The sequence below is a fragment of the Corvus hawaiiensis genome, chromosome 2 (assembly GCF_020740725.1).
Source record: "Corvus hawaiiensis isolate bCorHaw1 chromosome 2, bCorHaw1.pri.cur, whole genome shotgun sequence".
NCBI classification, from domain to species: Eukaryota; Metazoa; Chordata; class Aves; order Passeriformes; family Corvidae; genus Corvus; species Corvus hawaiiensis.
In genome coordinates, this window is record NC_063214.1 from 52,720,776 (window position 1) to 52,742,072 (window position 21,297).

General features: G+C 46.1%; 1 protein-coding gene and 3 long non-coding RNA genes across 4 annotated transcripts in view; 1 reads left to right on the forward strand and 3 right to left on the reverse strand.

Annotated features, from left to right (window-relative positions):
* The window catches only part of LOC125321745, a 77,595-nt gene extending 70,571 nt beyond the window's left edge, over positions 1-7,024 (forward strand). The window contains exon 4 of the long non-coding RNA XR_007201666.1: positions 5,608-7,024. This is a non-coding gene — a long non-coding RNA (uncharacterized LOC125321745). The remainder of the gene's footprint in view (positions 1-5,607) is intronic.
* On the reverse strand, positions 3,344-6,224 carry LOC125321746. The gene is made up of 2 exons (XR_007201667.1): positions 6,112-6,224; positions 3,344-4,052 (listed from the first exon to the last, which is right to left on the reverse strand). It is a non-coding gene; the product is annotated as an uncharacterized LOC125321746 (long non-coding RNA).
* A 929-nt stretch (positions 7,025-7,953) lies between the features above and the next one.
* On the reverse strand, positions 7,954-15,276 carry HMGB1 (high mobility group box 1). The gene is made up of 5 exons (XM_048295000.1): positions 15,108-15,276; positions 12,177-12,339; positions 11,750-11,895; positions 10,610-10,784; positions 7,954-8,596 (listed from the first exon to the last, which is right to left on the reverse strand). The coding sequence occupies exons 2-5, from the start codon at positions 12,324-12,326 to the stop codon at positions 8,420-8,422; spliced, it is 648 nt and encodes a 215-aa protein (XP_048150957.1). The 5' UTR covers positions 12,327-12,339; positions 15,108-15,276; the 3' UTR covers positions 7,954-8,419.
* Positions 15,277-16,390: 1,114 nt separating this feature from the next.
* LOC125321747 overlaps positions 16,391-21,297 on the reverse strand; it is a 43,261-nt gene continuing 38,354 nt past the window's right edge. Inside the window, exon 10 of the long non-coding RNA XR_007201675.1 lies at positions 16,391-21,100. This is a non-coding gene — a long non-coding RNA (uncharacterized LOC125321747). The remainder of the gene's footprint in view (positions 21,101-21,297) is intronic.

Below are 21,297 nucleotides of genomic sequence, written 5' to 3' on the forward strand. Positions count from 1 at the left end.
CTTCTGCTCCTGACCAGGCAGGTTCAGGCTGGCAGTGCCTTTGCTGCGTGTAAACAGGGAAGCTGCAGCTGAGAGGTTAATGCAATTCCCCTCTTAAAAAGTATTTAGAAAGGGCATTTAAAAGAGCATCACCAACTAGTTTAATGAAGCACCAGCATGGCTTTAGAAGTATTTAAAAAAAATTAATCCTAATATTAAAAAGAATATATATTTTGTTATGATTTTCATGCAAGCAGTGTAAATAATTGATAGAGGATGTTGCAACCCTTCCAGCGCAGCCCTACACAGCAGAAAGAGAAAGTGAAACAAAGTGCAAGCTGGAAAGCCCCCGGAGGGCAGGAAGACAAGGCCAGGAGGAGCCTTTGGAAGGGCTCCTGCCTGCCCAGTGCCTGCCCCAGGCTCCCAGGCCCAGGCAAAGGCTGGGCAGAAGGTTACAGCAGGGATTAGTTAAGCAGCACAACCTCTTTGGTCACCTAGACTTGTATTCACATAATCCTCCAAGTCTTGTGCTAACACACATGGGGGGGGGGAGGGGGTTGTGTTTTAGCTTAAATATATCCCATGCTCTGGCTTTTTATACTCACTTAGAGACGTATGGTGGTATTTTCAGACTTGGGTCACTTCAATTTTATTATTGCAGGTGGCCCAAATAAACTTTCACTAGGTTTTTCATGTGTGTTTTCTAAAGAGAACTGTGAAATGAACAGCTAAGAGGTTTGGTGGAGCTTTTGAATAAGGATGGGGAGCAGCTTCCCTATCAGTTTTACAATTATGTACTCCACTTTGCCTCAACCCTCACATTAAATGCATCATCCCAAAGCCAAAAAAATCAACGGTACTTACCTGAGAGACACAGATATTGAGATATAAAACAACTATCTATTACAGGTATTTCAGGCAATTTGAATTGTGTCATGCATCCATTTCCACCTTTCTTTCCTACGTTTTCCTTCACTAAAAACCTTCACAAAGCTGCATGCACCTAACCTGCCTCACAAAAAAAAACTCCAAGGTTAATTTATTACCAATTAACTTGAGAAGTTCAACACCTTTGCAAAGGCTGGTGTGAATGCTCAAAATCCATAACTGGAAATCAAATACAGGTAAATCTCTGATTAAAAAAATAAATACGGAACATGATTAGTAATCCTTTGGTGTTTGGATACCAACCCAAAAGCAAGCGCAAAAGGGAGCAAGGCTAATAACCACATCCCCCTTTTAGGAGCACAGCTACACACTGTGCAGCACAGTAGGTTCTCTCTGAAGCATTTTTAGAAGTCTTCTGTGGGACAAAGGAGTTGTCCTGAACTTTTATTGTTTTAAAATTAATGCAGAAAAATAAGAAAATAGGGAGTTTCCTTTGCAAAAGTCACGGAGCACTGATTAAGCACAGGGGATATCAACTTGAACTCAAGTTTTGAGAGCACTGAACAGAGAAAAGTCCAAGTAAAACACTCAGTTTGCAAGTTTACCTTTGAAAAACCACCTGTGGAACCTCCTCTGCCTTTTGGCTTTTTTCATGAAATCCAGGAGGTCTCAGTGATGAGGGATTTCTGCACGCTGCGGGCACGAGCCACTGCTCGGAGCAGCGCTCTGGGACGTGCAGTCTCCTTGTTTATATTTCAGTGCTACACGTGATTAATCCTCCATTTCATTCATTGTCTTTTTACTTCTCTGCTACTGGGAACAGTAAATAAGAGGGAAGTTGTAACAAGAGCCTCTCTTTTATTCAGAGACTTTCTGTTTCCTGCAGGCTGGCGGCTTCGAAAAAAATCACAGCCCCATTGTGCTCCAAAGTCATACTGAATGATTCAGATGAAAAGAAAAACCCACGTCAGTAGGAACAGGGGACTCAAAGATGAGTGTCGAGGCCAGCAGACCAGGGAGATCGATCCCAGGCAGCAGCACATCCTGAGAATGTTGCACCCTGTGGCTGCAGCAACATTATGGTTTATCTCTCTGTGCTGCGGGTCTGTGGAAGGCAAGCGCTGCTCCCGGGATTAGGGGTGTCCCTAAGCACCCCTGGCACCACGGGAATGGCATCGATTATCTGCGGGTGGTGGGGCGGCAGGACAACCCTCCTGTCCTACCTGGGGGGCGCAGATCCAGCCGGCAGCAGCCGGGGGAGGTGAACTCACTCCTTCTTCCTGAGCAGGGCTGCCAGCGGTGGATGTCAGGCCGGGCAGGAGGAAGGGGCAGGGTCACCAGCGGCAGGGGCAGGGAGGCAGCGCCCGGGTGCTCCTGTGCGGAAGCAGAGCACGCAGTGATAGAGACAGTGTTGCCATCACCGAACATCTGGTACGAATGCTCCCCAAAAATAGATCACTTCCTTCTTCCAGCTCAAAGGAAACAGTGTTGGAAGGAGTCTCAGACACGGCAGGGCTGGTGCAAAGAGGGGTCTCGTTCACTGGCAGCCTCTCACTGGGAGCCACTGACAGATTCCGGAGTGTGACTCTGGGACCAGCCATCAGTCTCAGGCAGGATCCAAGGGTTAGTCCTGCCAAAAGCCCCGACAATCCACGTCGGTGCCGTGCCTCTCAGCGCCCCTGAGCAGAAACCCACCAGCACTTTCCATTAGTGGCTGGTATAGCAAAACCAACCCCTCTGTCCCCAAAAGCTGCTCCGGTGCTGAGAGGCTCAGGCTGTGATCAGCCCTCACCTGCGTTTTCCAGTATCAGTTTTACATTGCAGTGCTCGTTCACAGCATCTTCCTTATTGGCAGGCGTCAGGAGAAATGTGTGTCAACAAATCTGAAGCGAGCGTAAGCGCCGCTACAGTCAAGTCTGATAATAAAACGTGAGTCACTGTTATTCAATCATTCACCAGCGCACGACTAGCAGGAAAGTTCTCTCTTCCAGGAATCACCACTACACAAATTTGAGGGTTTTTTTAAAGAGCACCCTGATTTTACTTTTAACTGCATGGCTGAGCCTTCAGAGGGCCAGTGCCGCTGTCCCTACTTGCAGCCCATCACCCCCGCTCCCTATGCATCTGCATTTCAAAGCCAGGCGTGAGGCACCCAGCCCTGGCATGACCCATGACCTGACATTCTCCCCAGCAGTTTTCATGCTCAGTGTCTCCCCAACACCAGGAGTGAACTGGCAGCAAGGAGAGGGCTGTGGGACTGACCCCCAGCTGCCATCAGTGCCCCACACCATCTGAAGTGCAGCTGGGCACTGTTAGTTTAGGGGATGTGCATTTGTCCCCTGGGCTGGGATGAGGAAGAGTGTGGTCAACCCCAGCATTTTGGCAAGGGAGACTTTTTCCCATAAAGGTATTATTTTGTTTCCTTACATTTCAGTTTAGGAAGGAGCAGGAGGGGTCAGGGATGTCTTCCCAGACATTTGTTCAAAACTGGTTTTATTCTTGGTAACAAATGCCCCCGCCAAACACAGCAGCACACGTCCTCGGTTTCCCCTCCAAAAGCCTGATTTTTTGAATGGCTTCTTGGAAAAAGCATTTAAATGGTGACCTCTTGCTGCTGTAAGATGTGCAGGGAGATGGGTCCTTTCCAGGCATTCAAGCTGCAGTGCTTGGTCTTTCCTGTTTTTACTGAGGAACTTTTGGGAGGTCAGAAATACATGAATTGAGCTTTTGCTGCCTTAATAGGTGAAAGGCTGCTGGAAGCACGTGGATAAACTTCCTCTGTGCCAAATGACCGCCATTTAAGTCAAACACGTTTTAACAATAGAAGTAAAATTTAAAAAGGTGTAGTTACAAAACCCCACATTTGCCTGTCTGTCCTCCTTGCTCCGTGCTGCTCTGCCTCTTGCTGCTTAGCTTGATCTCGAGCACTCCTGCTGCAGGGAAGGCTTGAGCTTCTGATGTGGCAAACAGGTAGACTAAGCTAATTTATCGCTCGAGTCTTTTATTCCATCACAGAGCGGCAAAAGGGAAGGCTCGTCTCTCTTGCGGGTCACCTCTAATAGCAATTGCTTCAGCAAGATGGATTTCAAAATTAGGTGCTCTTGAAGCAGAAGGCACACTGTATTTTTCAACAGCACAAAGCAGCCGTAAGAGGAATCTGACCTTCATTCTTCATAATAAATTCACTGGGGGGAAAAAAAAATCCATCTTTTGTTTTTCAGCTTGAAGTACTGTCAAAAGAAAAGCCAGGGCACAACATATACAAAATAAAAATACAGGACAACTTCAGCAAAATGATAAAAAACTCGGAGAGATTTACTTTTCCTGCTTTTTCTTACTCAAACACTGGAATAAAGTCTGACAGCTTCTCTGCAAGTACATTGTTTTGGAATAAAGGCTGGTGTTAATTTAAAGTGGATCTATTCTAGACTAAATTAAGACCACCTCAAAGCGGTTTTCAGATGTAGGGTGCAATCCAGTAGCAAAGTCTGGGGAAAAGTTTATCGATACACACCCACATTTAGGCACTTAGCACATTTGTAAAATATCCCTTAATGTATTTCAGGTGCTAAAATAATGTCTGCTGCAGCTACCAAAGGAAAATGTCACACACTGTCATTTTCTGCTAAAATGCCCCAAAAAGATGTGATCTGTAGTCAAGTGCAGACTCGTAAGCTAAAGAATGTAATGGAGGAATGTTTGAAAATATTTGGCATTTTACTGTTATTAATAAAATGATCAAAACATTTGAGTCCTAAAAGCCTGTAGCTGGTCAGCTGCTACTGGCACAGCCTGGAAATGGTGAAAATTAATCGTCTCTTGTATTAAACACTATCTTTGTATTTTGCCATGTCTCCATTACAGACTCTGTATTGAATAACGTGTTATAACCCAACGTAGCACATTGCCTTTATTCCTTTAATCTCCTGTCAGGCATAGCTGGGAAGGAAGAATGGGAATGTTTATTCTAACTAGCAGGTCTAACCCTTAGGCTAGCAAGAATTAGGAGAGGTTTTTTCCAAGCTCGGCTTGTCACCCTATCTAGAGAACCTAATGCTGTGGCTGCAGTACGCCTGGCTCCTCTTCTGGAGGAGTCACTCAAATCCAGCTTCCCACTTTCTAGCAAGCCTAGACCCAGCTATTACTAGCCTTTTCTCCTTCAGGATGGGCTGGTTACACTGATAAAAGCAGCTGGAAAGAGGCTCAGCGTCAGCGGTGCCCTAATTAAGCGGCAGAAATCAGCCACTTCACACCCGTTAATTCAGGTTTCCAGGGGCCCTGTTTGCCTGGACAGAAACATTTTGTTAAATAACATTTTGTCAACTTTTTGCTAGAGCTGGTGTGATCACTGAAAGCTCAGCAGAAGGGATGAATGCTGTCCATACATCTAGTTAAACCAGCTTGAAATTACAGAGCGTAGCTAGCATATCTAGGTGGCTGCAACTGCAGCTCCTTTCAGGACCAACTTGAGATAAACAACCATAAAAATCAGTCTGGCTTCATTTGGATTCAAGGTATCGTTAACTACCACATATTAACAATCAAGCTCTCTCCAGACCAGTCGGTTTTTTGTTGTTGTTTAGAACAGGAAGTCTTCTTTACCTCTACAACAAGCATTTCTGTGAAGGTTTAAGCCCTAGGAGACGCTTTTTGATAGTGATGCCAATGCTGTCAGTTCCCTTGTAGGGAACCACCGCCTACACAGTTGCAATTTCACTGCTCATTGTCCCTCTTTTACAGCAAGCATCCACTTTTAAAGATCAAGGGGAGGCAGATTCAAGCTGAAGTGCCAGCAGTAACTGACCTCGGATCAAGTAATCTTGGAGTGGCCAAGTCTGACCTACCAGCACAGAGACTAGGGCAGTTTTGACCAAGAGGATTATTTAACTGCTGGAGCTTGCAGGGGAGCACAGCTGGGGAACAGGACGGTCCTTTCCAGCAACAACCTTCAGCAGCTCTTCTTTAAACAGGGGACTTAATCTACCTATGGCATTCCTCTTCACCAAACACCACTTCCATTGATTAAAAGCAGTTTTATAGCAAACACAGGTGAAGGCTTCGGCCTGAAATCCATGTGCCAGCTCAGCTGAATTACAGGCACGTTCCAAGTGCTCCTGAGAAAACCACAGCGAATCCAGAGAACTCGGGAAGCTTTGGTGCATCTCCCACCCAACACCAGCCTCTGGAGTGAGATACAGGGGGTTCTGTTCCTCAGTAAGCAGCACTGATAATTACATTACCTACCCTCTCCAGCCTTGAGCACGCTCTGCTTGTTATCAACGTGCTAAAGTCAAAGGAAAGGCCAAGGCTGCGCCTGGCCGCTGGGAAAGCGCCCGCTACTCATCTTTCAGGTTCAGCTGAATCCTCTAGGTTACCTCTGTCAACATCAAGCACCGAGAACAAAGGCACAAGATTATGGGGATCTCATTAAGTATGCTTGTTCCAAGAACAAGAAATGTGTCTACTTTCCTCTGATGACCTGGGAAAACAAAAAAACCCTTCAGCACAGAAAATTTATTTGTCATCAGTTACGAGCATTTGAATGTGTCATATCCAGTTTAAGGAGAAAAAAATGTCTGTCTGTCCTACGCTTTCTATACTGAGACCTTGCAAACAGCATCATTCTTCTGCTTGAAACAGAAAGCAGGGATGTACATATCTGAGAACACCAACACGCACAAAAACCCCCAAATCCTTAGGGTATTAAGTGAGCCATTTAACTAAGTATTTAAAACCTCTGCAATTATTAGTTTATTAGTATCATCCAGGATTCAGATGTTCAATATTTCTCCTGAAGTTATACATAAATGCAAATTGAAATAAGAATCTGAAAGTCAAAATTGTATAACAAAACAATACTCCATCACAAAAGCGTGTAAAATTACAAGAATGCTTTTTTTTGTTTGTTTTTAAACACTGGCACTTAAGAGAACCATAATTTTGTAACCACAAAATTGCCGAATTGTCCCCCAAACTGGTAAGCAGGTATATGTGAAAATAGTTACAGCTGCCAGCACTTGAAGTTTTACTAAATATGCAAAAAACCCCTTAGCTTTGGTTTTGGAAGAGAACTGTATTTGACCAAATTAGACATTGTTGGTATACCATAAACATTTAACTTTTTAATGCAAAATTTAATAAAATGTACTTTTCCATACAACTATATTTAACTTAAAAATGGGCAAACATCAAGAGTGCGGTATAAAACCTAACAGGAAAAATACATCTTATCTCATTTTCAATTTGAGACAATATACAACTTTGTTTAAAGGGCTAAAACTAGAATTTCAAGAATACAAATATGAATTTACATAGATTTAACAAATAATAATGGTACCATTTATAGAAATCTTAGAAAGAAAAAATCATTTCTTGTGGGCCCTTTGCTACCAGGAGTCTCATGGTATAAAGCCCATGGCCATCACCAGACCTGTCACCAAAAAATAATATGGTCATTTCATGCTTTTAACTTTACACATTTTAGGTACGCTCATCCTCCCAGGTGTTCAGAGATTTACAAATATAACTTCCATTACATGGTAACAGAGTCACACATGTAAATTTCTCTACACCAGATGGACATACACTCTTCCTATGGGTCCTTCTAGGACAAAATTTAACATTCCCTCCCTCCCCTCCCCCAAAGTATTTAGTTTCTGTAAAATTGAACTCTATACTTCTCAACTCTCCAAGACTGGTAAACTCATGCAACTCAAAAGAATATTACATTTCACAAAAATCTGAACAGGTATCTGTTTGCTGAGATTGAATTTTTTGTTGTTTCCAGTTATGGAAGAATATTTTCATCATAGGCCTATATATTTCTTTTCTTACCCTATCATGATAATGCAGGGTATGCAGATCAAAGCTTTGTTTATCAGCTGGTTATATGAAAGATGAAAACTGTAATATTCCAGCTGGTTATATGAAAGATGAAAACTGTAATATTCCCATGATCCCATACGGGCATTCAATAAAGCAAAAGATGAGTTCCCCTCAAAAAAAAAAAAAAAAAAAAAAAAAAAAAAAAAAAAAAAGAAAAGAAAGTATGATTCTCAAGGGCACCTATTAAAAGGACAACAATACTAATAAAAAAAATTGTATTTACTTAGAAGCATTCAGAATGTCAACAAAACAGCTGCAACTTTTTTTCTTCCTTTTTGCAATTACAGAGTGGTATTCAGTTAACAGAATGACAATTATTTTTATGATGCATCAGAGACAACTGAAGATGAGAAATGAACTACATCCCCAAATATAACTAAATTTGTGCTGTGCACCAACAAGAACCTGCTTTATAACTCCCATGCCAATTTACAACCCCCACACTGTACCAGGCAAGGTTAGTGGCCATTGAAATACCACTAAGGACAGGGCTATCTAAAGACACATTCGGTAGTGTGTTAACTATACAAAAAAAGAGACACTGTACAGTTTAAAAACAAATCTTACACAGCCTTACATTTCAATTTTTTTTTCTTTAAAAGGAGTGAGTTGTGTACAGGGGGGTTAAATGCTTTATAGACAAGAAAGAAATTGCTCTAAAAGAGACTTATTCATCATCATCATCATCTTCATCCTCCTCTTCTTCCTCCTCTTCATCATCTTCATCCTCTTCATCTTCATCCTCATCCTCCTCCTCTTCCTTCTTCTTCTTGCTCTTCTCAGCCTTGGCAACTACTTTTTTGCCTCCATCAACCTTCCCTTTGGCCCGGTATGCAGCAATATCCTTGGAGAAGAAAAGCAGGAAGAATCTCTCAAAGATGTAACCAGCCAAGAGGTTTGAGCCACCTCCAAAGAGCACTTGTCAAAGCAGCCAGCCAGGCACCTGCCCTTTCTGCACATCCACTGGGCTAGGACCAAGAGCCGCGCCTTCAGCTCCGAGGCGAACTGACGCCAAAGAAATGGGAACCTTCTAACACAGAAATTACACTGGCATGCTAGAACACACTGCTTATGGCTGCTAAGGCATCTCCATTGTCAGACTTCTGGGAACAGGCTGGAAAAGCTGCTGCCTCTGACGGTAAAGGCACAGCTGAGCCCACTATCCCACAAGGAAATGAAGTAGGGAGACCTCTTAAGGTCCCTTTTTAGCCCTACCTCCTACAATGCCTAAAGAAACGCACAGGAAAACCCTTGTTTGAGGAACAAAACTGTGATTAGCCACCCAGAACATATCGGAATGACCCGGCCTAACAGCTGCAATGCTATGCCTCAGCAAAGAGCAGTTATACTGAACTCTGCCTAACAGAAGTTTGCAAAATAAAAGGTATAAGAACTTGATTAAAGGGTAGACAGTGCCACCTTCTGCATGCAGTAAATTTATTCTAGTCGTTTGAAACGCACAAAATTCAGTTCCTGTTAGAGGGAAGTCAAAACTGCACCTAGAAGGTGAAGTCATAAAAGCAGTCAAGACTTCCCAACTTTGTACCAAAACAGTAAAACAATTAGGAAGGAGAATTGATCTACAAAGATTACACACACCAGCTACAGAAAAATATGAACACATTTACACAGATGGTCCAAATCTTCAAATATTCCCCATCCAATAAACACTACACCACTAATCTTACTGTTCACTTGGATTCCCTTAAAGATTAACAGGAAGTTTTGAGAAGATATGATACCCACTAAGTCAAAGGCCAAGCAGTGAAATACTGAAGATTACTACACCTTAAAACTCCATTTGTAAGTGTAAGAAATAAAGACATTACTAGTAGAAATTAAAATAATATCTGCAAATACAGATGAATAATTCTACCATTTAAGAAGCATCTGAGTTGCTCTGGCTGTGTGTACCAGCAATTACCATGAAGCTGTACAGAAAGCACCATGTACAAAAGCTCCTAGACCTGCAACTCCTCTCTGGCACATACACAGGGCTCAAAGGTTCCACCTTGTACACTACAGTGCAAAAATTCCAAAGTGGATTTGTTTGCCAGCAGGAGAAATACCCAGAGGAAGGTGACAGCACACTATGGACAGAGGTGCTGTACGTCAGCTGTAGGTGATCACTGACCCTTTGTGAAGCATTGTCAGGGGATGCCAACATGCATCCTTCTTCTTCCCTTGGGTTCTACATATTGGGATGGGAATCTGCCTCTAGAAATAAAACCATGTGTAGCACAATCCTGTGTGTGCAGCAATTCTACAACTCCAATTATGATGGCAGGATTTAGCCTTAATAATTTAAAAAATTGCATGACAAGCTGCTTCATATGCATAATTAACCAACTTCACTACTAGAAAGGAGACAGACACAAAGTAGATCCAGGAAAAACACATGCTTAAAACTAGCATTTCCTTTGTGTTTTGTCATTACCCCAGGAATAAATTTTAAAAATCATCAATGTGCATCAATTATCCTAACATTCAGGGATGCTCACTAGTATGTCCAAAATCAGGGAGAACCAGTTCATTCCTTACTGCTACCAACTTAAGTCACATTCTGCTGTGACCGATGGATTTAGTAATGATACAGAACCCATGGTATTTATTAAACCACCAGTGACAGCCCAAAATTACAGACCAATGCAAACAGTTCAAGGTAAAGGACTCCAATTTAGAGTTATGGCAATGAACCATTTGCCCCTGTATGCAACGTTTTTCAACAAATATAACGAATTATGTCATTAGCATATTATAATTTGCAACATCAGGTATCAGAGGACACAGTAAGAAAAAAATCGATCTAAACTGAGGCTTGATCTCCCCACAGCACCTCCATGAACGTCAGTGTTACCTTTTCATATTTCTCCTTCAGCTTAGCAGCCTTCTTTTCATAAGGCTGTTTATCGTCTGCAGCGGTGTTGTTCCACATCTCTCCCAGTTTCTTTGCGACATCTCCAATGGACAGACCAGGATGTTCTCCTTTGATTTTTGGACGAAACTCAGAGCAGAACAAGAAAAAAGCCGAACTACACAGGAAAATAAGAGAAGATTATTTAAATTTTAGACTCCGCTACAGCAGCAGCTTTTGTGACCTCTGTTACCGTTTCTTAAGAGCATTTTGGAAAAAGCACCTAAAAGTGAAACAAACGCTGATTACGATGGAAGGTATCAGAACTGAACGAGCCACTTTGCAAACTCAATGCATGCTTGTCTCTTAAGTAATGCTGCACATCTGGTCCCATTTTTCGCAGGATCCTCAGACAAGCAGATTTTATATACCAGACACAGCTTTAGAAATTAGAATAAGTGAATGACACTAGGGCAGCAAATGTTATGTCAGAACTGTTAGAGGTGGGAGGCTGCAATATTTGTTATGAAAGAATAATTTCCAGACAACAGCACCAGCTCAAATAAGAACACTAGCTTGTAAAGGAACTTCCCTGTTCCCTTCAGCATTAGCTCCATTTAAAAGACACACATACAAACACAATGAAGTACCGGTGTCTAGTAGGAAATGAACTTGAAACCAGCTGTCATTATGCAGTGGCTGAAGTTTTAATTTTCCAAGCTGGTTTGGAGCAGGATCACCCCTCTAACCTGTTCTGTGCAAAAGCCTCTGATTTTAAACCGACTGCCAATCAAAAATTCTGCTCAGGCCAGCACATAATGAGAGCAGGGCCTGCAGTACTTTACTGCTGTATTACACTGCCCTCTTAACAGAAATTAGAAAAATCAGTCAGAATCACACACAGTCTATTTTTGCATCTACTTTTAAAGGCTGCCATTACTCTAACTTTGATAGTGGGACAGCCAGCCTGTAAATAAACACTTAGCTTTCATAACTAAAATTTCAACCTATCTTTTACACCTCTGGTGAGGAAAATCACATGCTCTTGTATTTCTGAAGCTCCTGGATAAAATTACCATTTTATAGACACAGACCAGCATGATGGTCCCGAACAAGACAACCTAAAGCTAGGAATCTACTTACGGAGGCCTCTTCGGTGCATTTGGATCCTTGAACTTCTTTTTTGTTTCCCCCTTAGGTGGTACATAGTTTTTCATTTCTTTTTCATAACGAAGCTTGTCAGCCTTTGCCATATCTTCAAACTTCCCTTTCTCCTTAGAAGACATAGTCTGGAAGGCAATTGGAATCACAGAATACCTCAGAAGGGACACATAAGGATCAAAACAGTATATTAAAATTCAAAAACATACCAAAGTCCATTCCAAAATTTCGGCTGGGGGAGCTAAAGGTAAGACAAGGACAATGGATAGTTACCACTCATCTTACAACTGCACTTGATACTTACCCTAAACCTGGAATTCGAAAGAAATCATTTAAAATCTGGAATGGTATTTCACACAAGGCAGACATTTCAGGTTTCGTGGGGTTTTTTTTAAGCAGGTATTCCTACCTTCCATCGTTCTGAGCATTTTTTTGAGAACTCTGAGAAGTTCACTGACGCATCTGGATGTTTCTTCTTGTGCTCCTCCCGACAGGTTTGCACAAAGAAGGCGTATGAAGACATTTTACCTCTCGGCTTCTTAGGATCACCTTTGCCCATTTTTGCTGATTTTCTGTAATAAAGCAAATGAGACACCTTTAAAACTTGTACTTTCAACAAACCAAGGCAGGAAGTAAGTAACAACCAAGGATCGTGCCAAACAAGACCTGCTGGAGCAGTATTCTGAAATCATACAATGGGAAGAAGATTCCCTTCTGGAAAATTTACTGAAGAGTTCTGTCATCCCTGTCTGAGGTGACCTGGATGCAAGCAACCTGAAATCTCAAAGGGCCTTCAAAATGTGCAGTTATGGTCTCCGGCAAACAAGAACTATCCTACCAAGCAATCTGAAGGCAAGTAACTGGAGACTGCACACCATGATTATTACTGGTGTATTAATCATATGCTTGGGAAGAATAAACTCTATTGAAAGGAGGGGAAAAGTACCCAAGTATCCTGTCTCAGTGGCCTTCTGGATTACTGATTTCTTTTTCAGCCTGTGTTTTTACCTCTTCCCCTGTAGGCCCTGGGTGCTTATTTACAAAATATATTTTTTATTATTTTCTATGCCATATGTTATGACTCCTCTTTATGTGTACTGCAAAACACTACTCTTTGCAGGTATACCTTGAAATACAGGAATGGAACAGCTCACTTGGTCAAATATGTTACAACCTACACAGGGAGAAGTACAACACTTACGCACGGCCAGCAAAGCTGTGCTCAGCAAGAGCACTATCTGACATTTTCAGAGACTGAAAAATACCTTCCTAGAACTTTCACACCCAAGTCAGACATTCAGAGTATTTCTTCATAGCTCCCTGGAAAAGTCACTTGCACCCAAACAAGCTCTGCTTTTCAGCACGAATTAAAAGAAGGAAAAAAGCGTGAAAGGAAAAAAAAGAAAAAAAGGGCAGGCAGCGCCCGCCTGTATTGCCACAGAAGCTGTATTTCCTATCGGTCTGGCGGATAGACAGAAACAGATTTCTGCTCTGTGACTAAACACGTCCGGTTTGAAGTTTCTATCAAGTAAACAAGAGGGCTGAAGAAGCAGGAGCCGCTCCTGCCTGCCATGGAGACGCTCCCAGCCTAGCCGGGCCCGGGGCTCGGCCGGGCTGGGCCAGTGCCCGCGGCTGCGGGGGCAGGCGGCTCCGGGGACAGGGGGTGGCCGCGGGCAGGGCTCGGCACCGCGACCCAGGGGCTGGCGTTTAAAAGCCTACCGCTTCCCGCCATTTTGGACGCTTCCCCTGTGAGGGGGGCAGAGGGAAACTTCAGAAGTCCCTCAAGAGACCTGCTGGGGATGAGAGGGGAGGAAGAAAAAGAAAAAAAAAAGAAAAAGGAGTCCCGTTATACGGGAGAACATGTGTAAAGTTTTATTCCGCATTCAGGCGAAGGCTTGTAGCAGCGAGCACATGCCCAGGAGCCGGACACCCACCGGGGTGCGGCTGCCCGCAGGCGGCGACCCCCGGCCCCGGCGGGACAAAGCGCTCTCCCGCCGCCGCCCCCGTCCCCCCGCGGCAGGGGGGGCCATCCCGATGCCCAGCCCTGCCCGCTCCGGCCGCCATGAGGCGAAGCAGCCCCGGCCTGCGCTCCCTCCCTCCCTGCCGGCCGCGCCGCCGCAGCGGCGGTGTCGGCGGGAGCGGCCGCCATAGCGCAGACTCCTGGCGGAGGAGGTCACCCGCCGCCGAGCCTCCTTCCATTTTGTGCGCTGAGGAGCAGAGCCGGCCGCTCCCCACCCCGCCGCCGCCACCACACCCCCCGCGGCCGGGCGGGGCAGCGAGCCCGGGCGGCGGGACCCCCGCCGAGAGGGGCCGCGGCGGGGCCGGGCCGCGACCCCCGCCCGCGGGGGCGGCGGTGGCAGCGCAGTCCGGGCGGCGCGGAATGGCCGCTGTGGCGTCGCCCGCTGCCGCCGCCGCGTAGAGAACATGGCTCCTTCCTCCCTTCCCTTTGTGTGAGCGCGCCGCTACCCTGGCGCACACGCTCAGCCATTGCAGCCGGGGGAGGGCGGGCGGGAGACGGGGGGAGGTGGGTGGGAGCGGGGGGGGGAAGGAGATTGGGGGGTGGGGGGGAAGCGCACTTTCAGCGCCTGCCCAAGCCCCGGCAGCGCGGACGAAGCCCCGGCGGGGACCCCCCGCTCGCTCCCGCGCCGCGCCGAGCTGTGCGGCCCCGGAGCCGCGGGCCCCGCGGCCGGGCGAGCAGCGGCTGCTGGAGAAAAAAGTTCCCCGAACTGCGCCCCCGCCCGCCCGAGCGCCTCCTCTGCTGCTCCGCGCCGCTCGCCTTGTTTTCTCGCTCGCGGCTCCCGTCAGCCATGTTACAGCCGGGCGGCCGCGGGGCCAGCGGCGCCCCGGCCCGCACCCCGTTTCCCCGCGCTCCCCATCGCCCCGGCGGCGCGGCGCGGCCCGCCCGGAGACCCCGCTGCCCCACCACCTGCCCCGCCGCCGCGGCGATGGCTACGGTGAGGTACCGTGTAAGCGGCTTACGGCGGGGTACGGCGCGGCCCTCGCCCCCCGCGGTGGGCGACCCCCAGCCGTTCACCCGGCTCCCTTTGCCCGCCTCTCTCTCCCCACCTCGCTCCTTGCCTCCCGCCGCCCCGCTCTCCCGAAGTCGCCCGCCGCCCCCGCCCCGCCCCGGCCGGGGGGCTCGCCGCCCGGGAAAGGGTCTCCCGGGCACAGCCCCGCTCGCCTTTGTGTACGGGCGTCCGAGCCCGGCGCTGCCCCGCGCTCCGCGGTCATGCAGCGGAGGCAGCACGACGGCCACCACCGGCTCACCGCCCGGCTGTGAGCGGGCGGGCGAGCGGGCGAGCGCGCTCGCCCGGCCCAGCGGCCCCCGGCGCGTACTCACCCGTGTCAGACAGAGTCGGCACGCAGCCCTCGCTCGGCCCCGAGCCCCAGAGACGCTCCCGCGGCCGCCCGCCCGGCCCCAGCGCTGGCTGGGTCGCTGTGCAGCCCGGTGCACCGCAATGGCTGAGCGCGGGATCGATACGCAGCCTCCTCACACTCGCGGCGCTGGTAACATTACTCTCTGCACAGCCCCGCGCCCATTGGCCGCCGCCAAGCCGAGCGCCGCGCCGATTGGCCCAGGCGCTCCCATTGTCCTGACCAGAGCGCGCCGCGGGTTGGGCGCGCCGCGGGACACGTCACCGAGCATGGAAAGGGCGCGCAAATATAAAAGTGAGCGCAGGGAGCCGGGCGGCGGCGCGCCCTGGAGAGCTGCGGTGGCTGCCCGGCGCTGCGCTGCTGCCTGTGAGGGCTGCGGGCCCCGCCGCCGCCCCGCCACCCCGGGGGAACCCTCGCGTCCGTCCTGCGGTGGGGAGCAGAGCGCTGCCGCCTGCCCGCCCCTGCGGCCGCGCCGCCCCACCGCGGAACCCGGGGCTCAGCGGGGAACCGAGCCAAGCCCGCGTGTCTCGGCTCCTCTTGCCCGGTTCCAGCCGGCGCACGGGGCTTCTCTCCGCTGCCGCGGCGGCGTGTTCGGCTCTGCCCCTTACCCGAGGTTGGGGGGCGTTTGTTTTGTTTGTTGTTTCGTGGGGTCGTTTTTTGGTTTTTGGGTTTTTTTCTTTCTTTTTCCAGAAATGGCTTCATCACCTGTATGAACGCCAGTCGGGAGATACTGGCTTTCTCCTTTACCTCCTGGGTGACAAGGAGCAGCCCGCAGTGGTCAGGCAGCTCCCCCCTCCCCGCCCCCGCGCCACGTTCTCAGCAATCGTGCACAGTGATGGCCCGGCGCCGTCCCGAGCATCCCGGTGCAGGGGCGCGCTGAGCCACATCTCACCTGTCCTCCGCTGCTGCTCCTCTCCCTGCTATTTTACTGTCACCTGCACCGCACGAGGAAGCTGTTACAGGACTAGCGAACAGGAGAAATACCCCTTAACATCAGCTTCGCTGATTACATCTACTTTATTGGTGCAAACAACGCTGGGAAGAGTGCTGCTGTGAAAAATCCAAAACCACTGCTCTGCCCCGAAAGGCAGTGTAAGCATGCTTACTGTAGTAACAGAAACTTAAGACAACTTAAGTTAAACTGGTCATAAATATTCGCGTGTAAATAGCTGATTTCGACAATTTCTTAATTATCATGAACTCTCAAAATCTATCCATGAAGTTTTGGAAGGGTTTGTGATCTGGTGCTTTATGGAAGTCAAAGATCCTTTTAAATAATTACCCTAATTCTAAAACTGCCTCATTTGTGAAGAAGTGCTGGTAGACATATGAAGACAGTGATTCTGCTACCTAAAATCATGCAAAAATACATGAACAGTAAGGAACACTTGTGTTTCTGTCTCAATGAAAGGTTTTGTTTGGGGTTTGGTTTTTTTTCTGATTTGCATCCTATACTTTAAACCTTTATATGGAACAGAAGAAAATGTAAAAATCACTAGTATTTATGTGGTTTAGTGTGCAGAAGCTGATAGCTTTGCACATACTGAACTTCTTTAAGGTTTCTTCTGTGAAAACCAGACCTGAAAGGAAGGCAAAGGATTGCTTTTATTCCTTGCTGTTGTCTAGAGCCAAAACTTCAGTAAAAGGCAAGTGATGAGGAGAATTTGATTATGTGACACACTCCTGTAAAGGTTTTCCTTCATCTCTGCTAGTTAGATGCTCAGGCCTGTACAGGTTTGCATCTTCAATGGGTTTCTTCTGCAACCCTTGATGACAGAAATACAAAAGAATTTACTCATCAGTTGCAGACAGTAGTGTTTTTTACAGAAGCAATATATGTTTCTTCTCTTGTTCATGCTGTGCCACATCCCTTCTAATACTTCACAAACATGCCTTCTTCTGCAAACCTCATTGAAGTTCAAATCTGTTTTAAATTACACTCCACTAGACAGGTGCAGTCACTGAGATCACTTGGATAACACAGGACACCTTTGACTTCTTGCATATAAGCTTTGCCCACAGAATATTTTGGTCACAACAGCCCAGTACAACTGCTCCAGGAAAAAAAAGTATGTAGCTGCAGAGGAAGTTTCAAAACCCCTGTTTAGTAATTTTGGTGTTTTGCAAACTAGGGTATACTTTAGGAAAAGACACACAGATTGGATGGCATACTGCAAAGCAAGAGTAAAACAATGATTTCTATGAGATACATGTTTTTAAATACTTCAGGTTTTAGGATACCCTTTGTAGCTACTTACTTGGAAACCAGTAGAAATCTTTGTAAGGAGCCTTTTGGTCCAACTCCTTTTCCATGTAAAGCGAGCTGAACTTGAATGGAAACATCAGCTATACATTATCAACCTTTTTTTAAAGCATCCTTTTTTTCTCCAGTTTTCTTTAGAGATAACAGAGGAAGGCCTCTCCAAAGACAGAACTGTTCTTCTTAACAATGTCTTGCTGAGTAGGAACAGAAAAGTTCCAACTGAATGATGAAAAAAGTTCTATTAAAATTTTCCTCTCACTTCTTATCATCCTCCATGTAGCTCACAACCAAAGATTTCTAGCAAACACAAACAAGGATGGAGAATCCCAACAAGTACAGACTATCTGGTTGGCAGTGGAGCCTGACTCAGAGAGAGATGCAGAGATCTCATTCTCCCCCATTCCCAAAATAACTGTGAAACACATTGGTGACACTACTCCAGTAGAATTTTTGACGAAGCCACAGTATATAAAGAACCTTAGAAAGTTTCTGCCCACTTTAGTGCTGTGGTTGCTGATAGAGGTGGGAAAGCACACTTGCATCAATTCCAAAAGTCACAGGGTGTGGGGCAGCGCACCTTCCATGGGGCAGGAAGGCGGTTCTTCAGTGCCCCCATCTTCTCCTGCAAAATGTGTATTCTGTGAAGGACACTGCTTACTCCCCAGAGGGTTTGGCAGGAAAGCAGATGATTTCACAGCTTGCTTTGACAACAAAGAGATTCAGTGTCGTCACAGGACCTCCAGATTTTGTCACTCTGTCCTCCCTCCCAAGGAATGAGATCATTGTTTCTTTGGGTCAAAATTACTAGACTATTACAGTGAAAATGGCATAGTAACAACTAGCTTGTCAGTCAAATCCAAAGCTACTATTAGGCTATTTTTAACAAGATCTGAAAGCCTTTCTCAACAAAAAAGTTACATTTTCAGCTCAAAACGAGAGCAAAACATCTGCAGAGACAGGGCACCTGGGCACGTGTACTTCTGATGGAGCTGCTGGTAATGTAGATTGTCACTGTTGCTTTCAAACACTTCCAGCCCTACAGCAGGGAGGGTTTTCACAGCGTATTTGAAAAAAAGCCCTGGCCATATTTGCCCTTTTCCTGAGGCTGCAGTGCTAGCCTGTGCACAGCCCAGATGAACACAATTCTCAGTTGCTTATTAGATGCAGACTTGCAGCCAATCTTTTCCTCTGGTGTCTTATTTGAAATCATCGGGAGATACACTTTAAGTATTTCCTTAAAATCATTTCTGGAAGAGAAAGACTCTATTCAAAGGAATCAGCATGTCTGCAAACAGTACCAATGAATGGAACTTGCTTTACTTTACCTTTCCATCTGGATTTGCTCACAGTGTGTCAAGTAATCTGCATATGTTGCTGTCCCTCTTCCATCAGTGAGCAGGGTTTCAGAAGGCTGTTTGTCCGCTCCCCATGGATGAGTGGCTGGCTGACCCAGGTGTGTGTGTAAGTGGTAACTGTGGGGCAGTGGCACACAGGCAAGGTAACCTCAGCTGACTAAAGGCAGCGGTCTGGGAGAGGTAGGCAGGGAGCAGGGATGGCACTGGAACTGCTGCAGCGTTTTCCTTGCCAAGCTTCACGTGTGAACCAGCTGATTTTTGTTGACATGTGAGCCCTGAAGACAATTCCATCATTCCTAGAGCTGATACATTCTTAAATCAGGGTCAGTACTTACACAGTGCTTTTATCCACAAAATGGATAATGTGAAAATTTGTACACTTTTTGTGGAATTAACAGATGTACGGCAAAGTATCAAGCAAACAGATTTTCATAGCAAAAGCATATAGCCACACTGTTCAGCTCAGAAAGCGGGCAAAGATGGTGAAGATACAGCAGTATAGACTTTTCCTCTGCTGATCAGTATACCATGAACATTTTTTACAGTGACTATGTGTATAGAAAGTAACAATTTTATGGTAAGGTTAATAGATTTACGAAATACGTTTCCTTTAGCATCTTATTCCTTACGCATAAGTACATAACTTCTTTAAGTGCCTCTGTGAAGCTCTCAATGTACAGTTTCAGACAGATGGAACTGCGTTCAGCTTCAACAGCAAAAAGGAGTTCAAAAATGTTCTTTCAGGACTGCACTATTTCTGAAATTGCTGACCTGCTGAGATGCTTGCTTTGCTGAGAACACAACATGCAGTGCAACATCCACTTATCTCTTCAACTTTCTGGAAACACAGCATCAAATATTCAGTCCCCTCCAAAATCTCCAGATCATTTATGTATTGTACACTCGAGCCTACCACTGAGATAAGAGTTATCAGCTGCTTCTAATAAACCCAGAATGCTGCTGTCCATCTTCACAGACACTGCTCTAAAGGTGTTAATACTCACTAGAGGCAGGTAAGCTTCTGATGGTGACACCACTGTTAGACTTCTCCACCTGAACAGGCAGAATCCAACCAGGCCTAAGGTGATGAAAAATACCTGAGAATCCCTTCCTTCCTATTGTATCCAGCCCAGAAGATTTAACAAGATCTGCTCTCTCACAGCCAGGACTCTTTCAGACAGACCTCAGTGCTCCATGTCAAATTGGAAAGGTTCCTAGAGCTAGTTATAGTGCTGGGACAGAGCTACTATTCCCTTATCTACATGTTTTCTGAAAAAAATCAATATAGAGATATCATGTGACCTGTACTCTGATCCTTTATATGGGACTGCAGCACAGACTAAACCATCTGCTTATGGATAATGAAGATGACACCTTAATGCAAACAGTCCCTGATACTAGAAATCCTAGCACAGTCTTATTTCCACAAACTCATGATGTGAATTTATGGGATGTCGATATCCAAAGAAACAGGATGCATCACACATCTAGCTAGTAACTACACAGGACCTACCGCGATGTAGACTGCGTACAAGCAGTTACAGGAACTGCTGGAGGAAACAACCATTTGCTCACAGCTTCAAAAAGGGAACTTGCATAGTTTGACAGGACAGTCTTACCCTTTTGCTGAATACAGCCAAGTGTACATGGGTGTCACTGAGTAGTGTCTGTCTCATCCCTTACAACATAATGAGGTGTTTCTCATTCATTTGAGGAGTTATCCACATACTCAGGAACTTCATAAACTTGCTAACTTCCCAAGGAGAGTTGGAAGCTCAAGGAAGATTACAAGTACTACAAGTCATCACTGTATACCACTCACTAGGGAGGGCAAAGAACATATCCTGGAAGAGCAGAAGCAGCCTCAAAAAACTCTTATCCTTTCTCCATCTCTCTCCTTTCTGCCTCCTTTTTCTTCTCCTCTTTTGTCCACACTCCTGTGCAAAGATAGGCTGAAAAATGCATTCTGGCAGCTGTACCTGCTCACCAAATAGTCATCAGTACCATTATTTAATGGTAAAGTAATTTTCTAGCCAGCCCCCCCTCCCCCTACTTCCAGAATAGTTTCCCAGTATGCACTGCACTGGGTGCTGCATTGGTCGAACACCTACCATTACACGCAGCCATCCCAATTTATTACTGGTTCAGAAAGGAGGATTGCCTCTTAAATGGCTGTTCAGAGAAATGAAGTCATGCTAGCATTCTCACAGAGACCATCTCCAGCTTCTATCACAGTCATCCTGTTTCTTCTACCATCTTCTTTCCCAGTGATGTCATCTCCTTTTATTTAACGGTTCTATTCCAGGATTTCTGAGACTCAGGAGAAGAAACAGAGGCGACCTAGGATATAAGAAATCACATACTTTACATTGACTAAGCCTGTGGTACCAAAAATATTCAAGGGAATGCCCACTTCTCTTGTCTTTTCCAACAGCAGGTGGTTGTTTTGAAAAGGGCTCTGTGAGCTCATCATTGCAGAGGGACAACTTCTACACCAAGTCACCCAGTGTTACCAAAAGCTTAGTAATAACGTCTTC

What these genes read in the sequence shown, in the direction of transcription:
- HMGB1 (XM_048295000.1), bottom strand. Translation starts at nt 12,326, where the DNA reads ATGGGCAAAGGTGATCCTAAGAAGCCGAGAGGTAAAATGTCTTCATAC. An exon ending in AATGCACCGAAGAGGCCTCC is followed by an intron (nt 10,785 to 11,749) that starts GTAAGTAGATTC and finishes TTTCCTGTGTAG; the next exon opens with TTCGGCTTTTTTCTTGTTCT. An exon ending in TGAAGGAGAAATATGAAAAG is followed by an intron (nt 8,597 to 10,609) that starts GTAACACTGACG and finishes TTCTTCTCCAAG; the next exon opens with GATATTGCTGCATACCGGGC.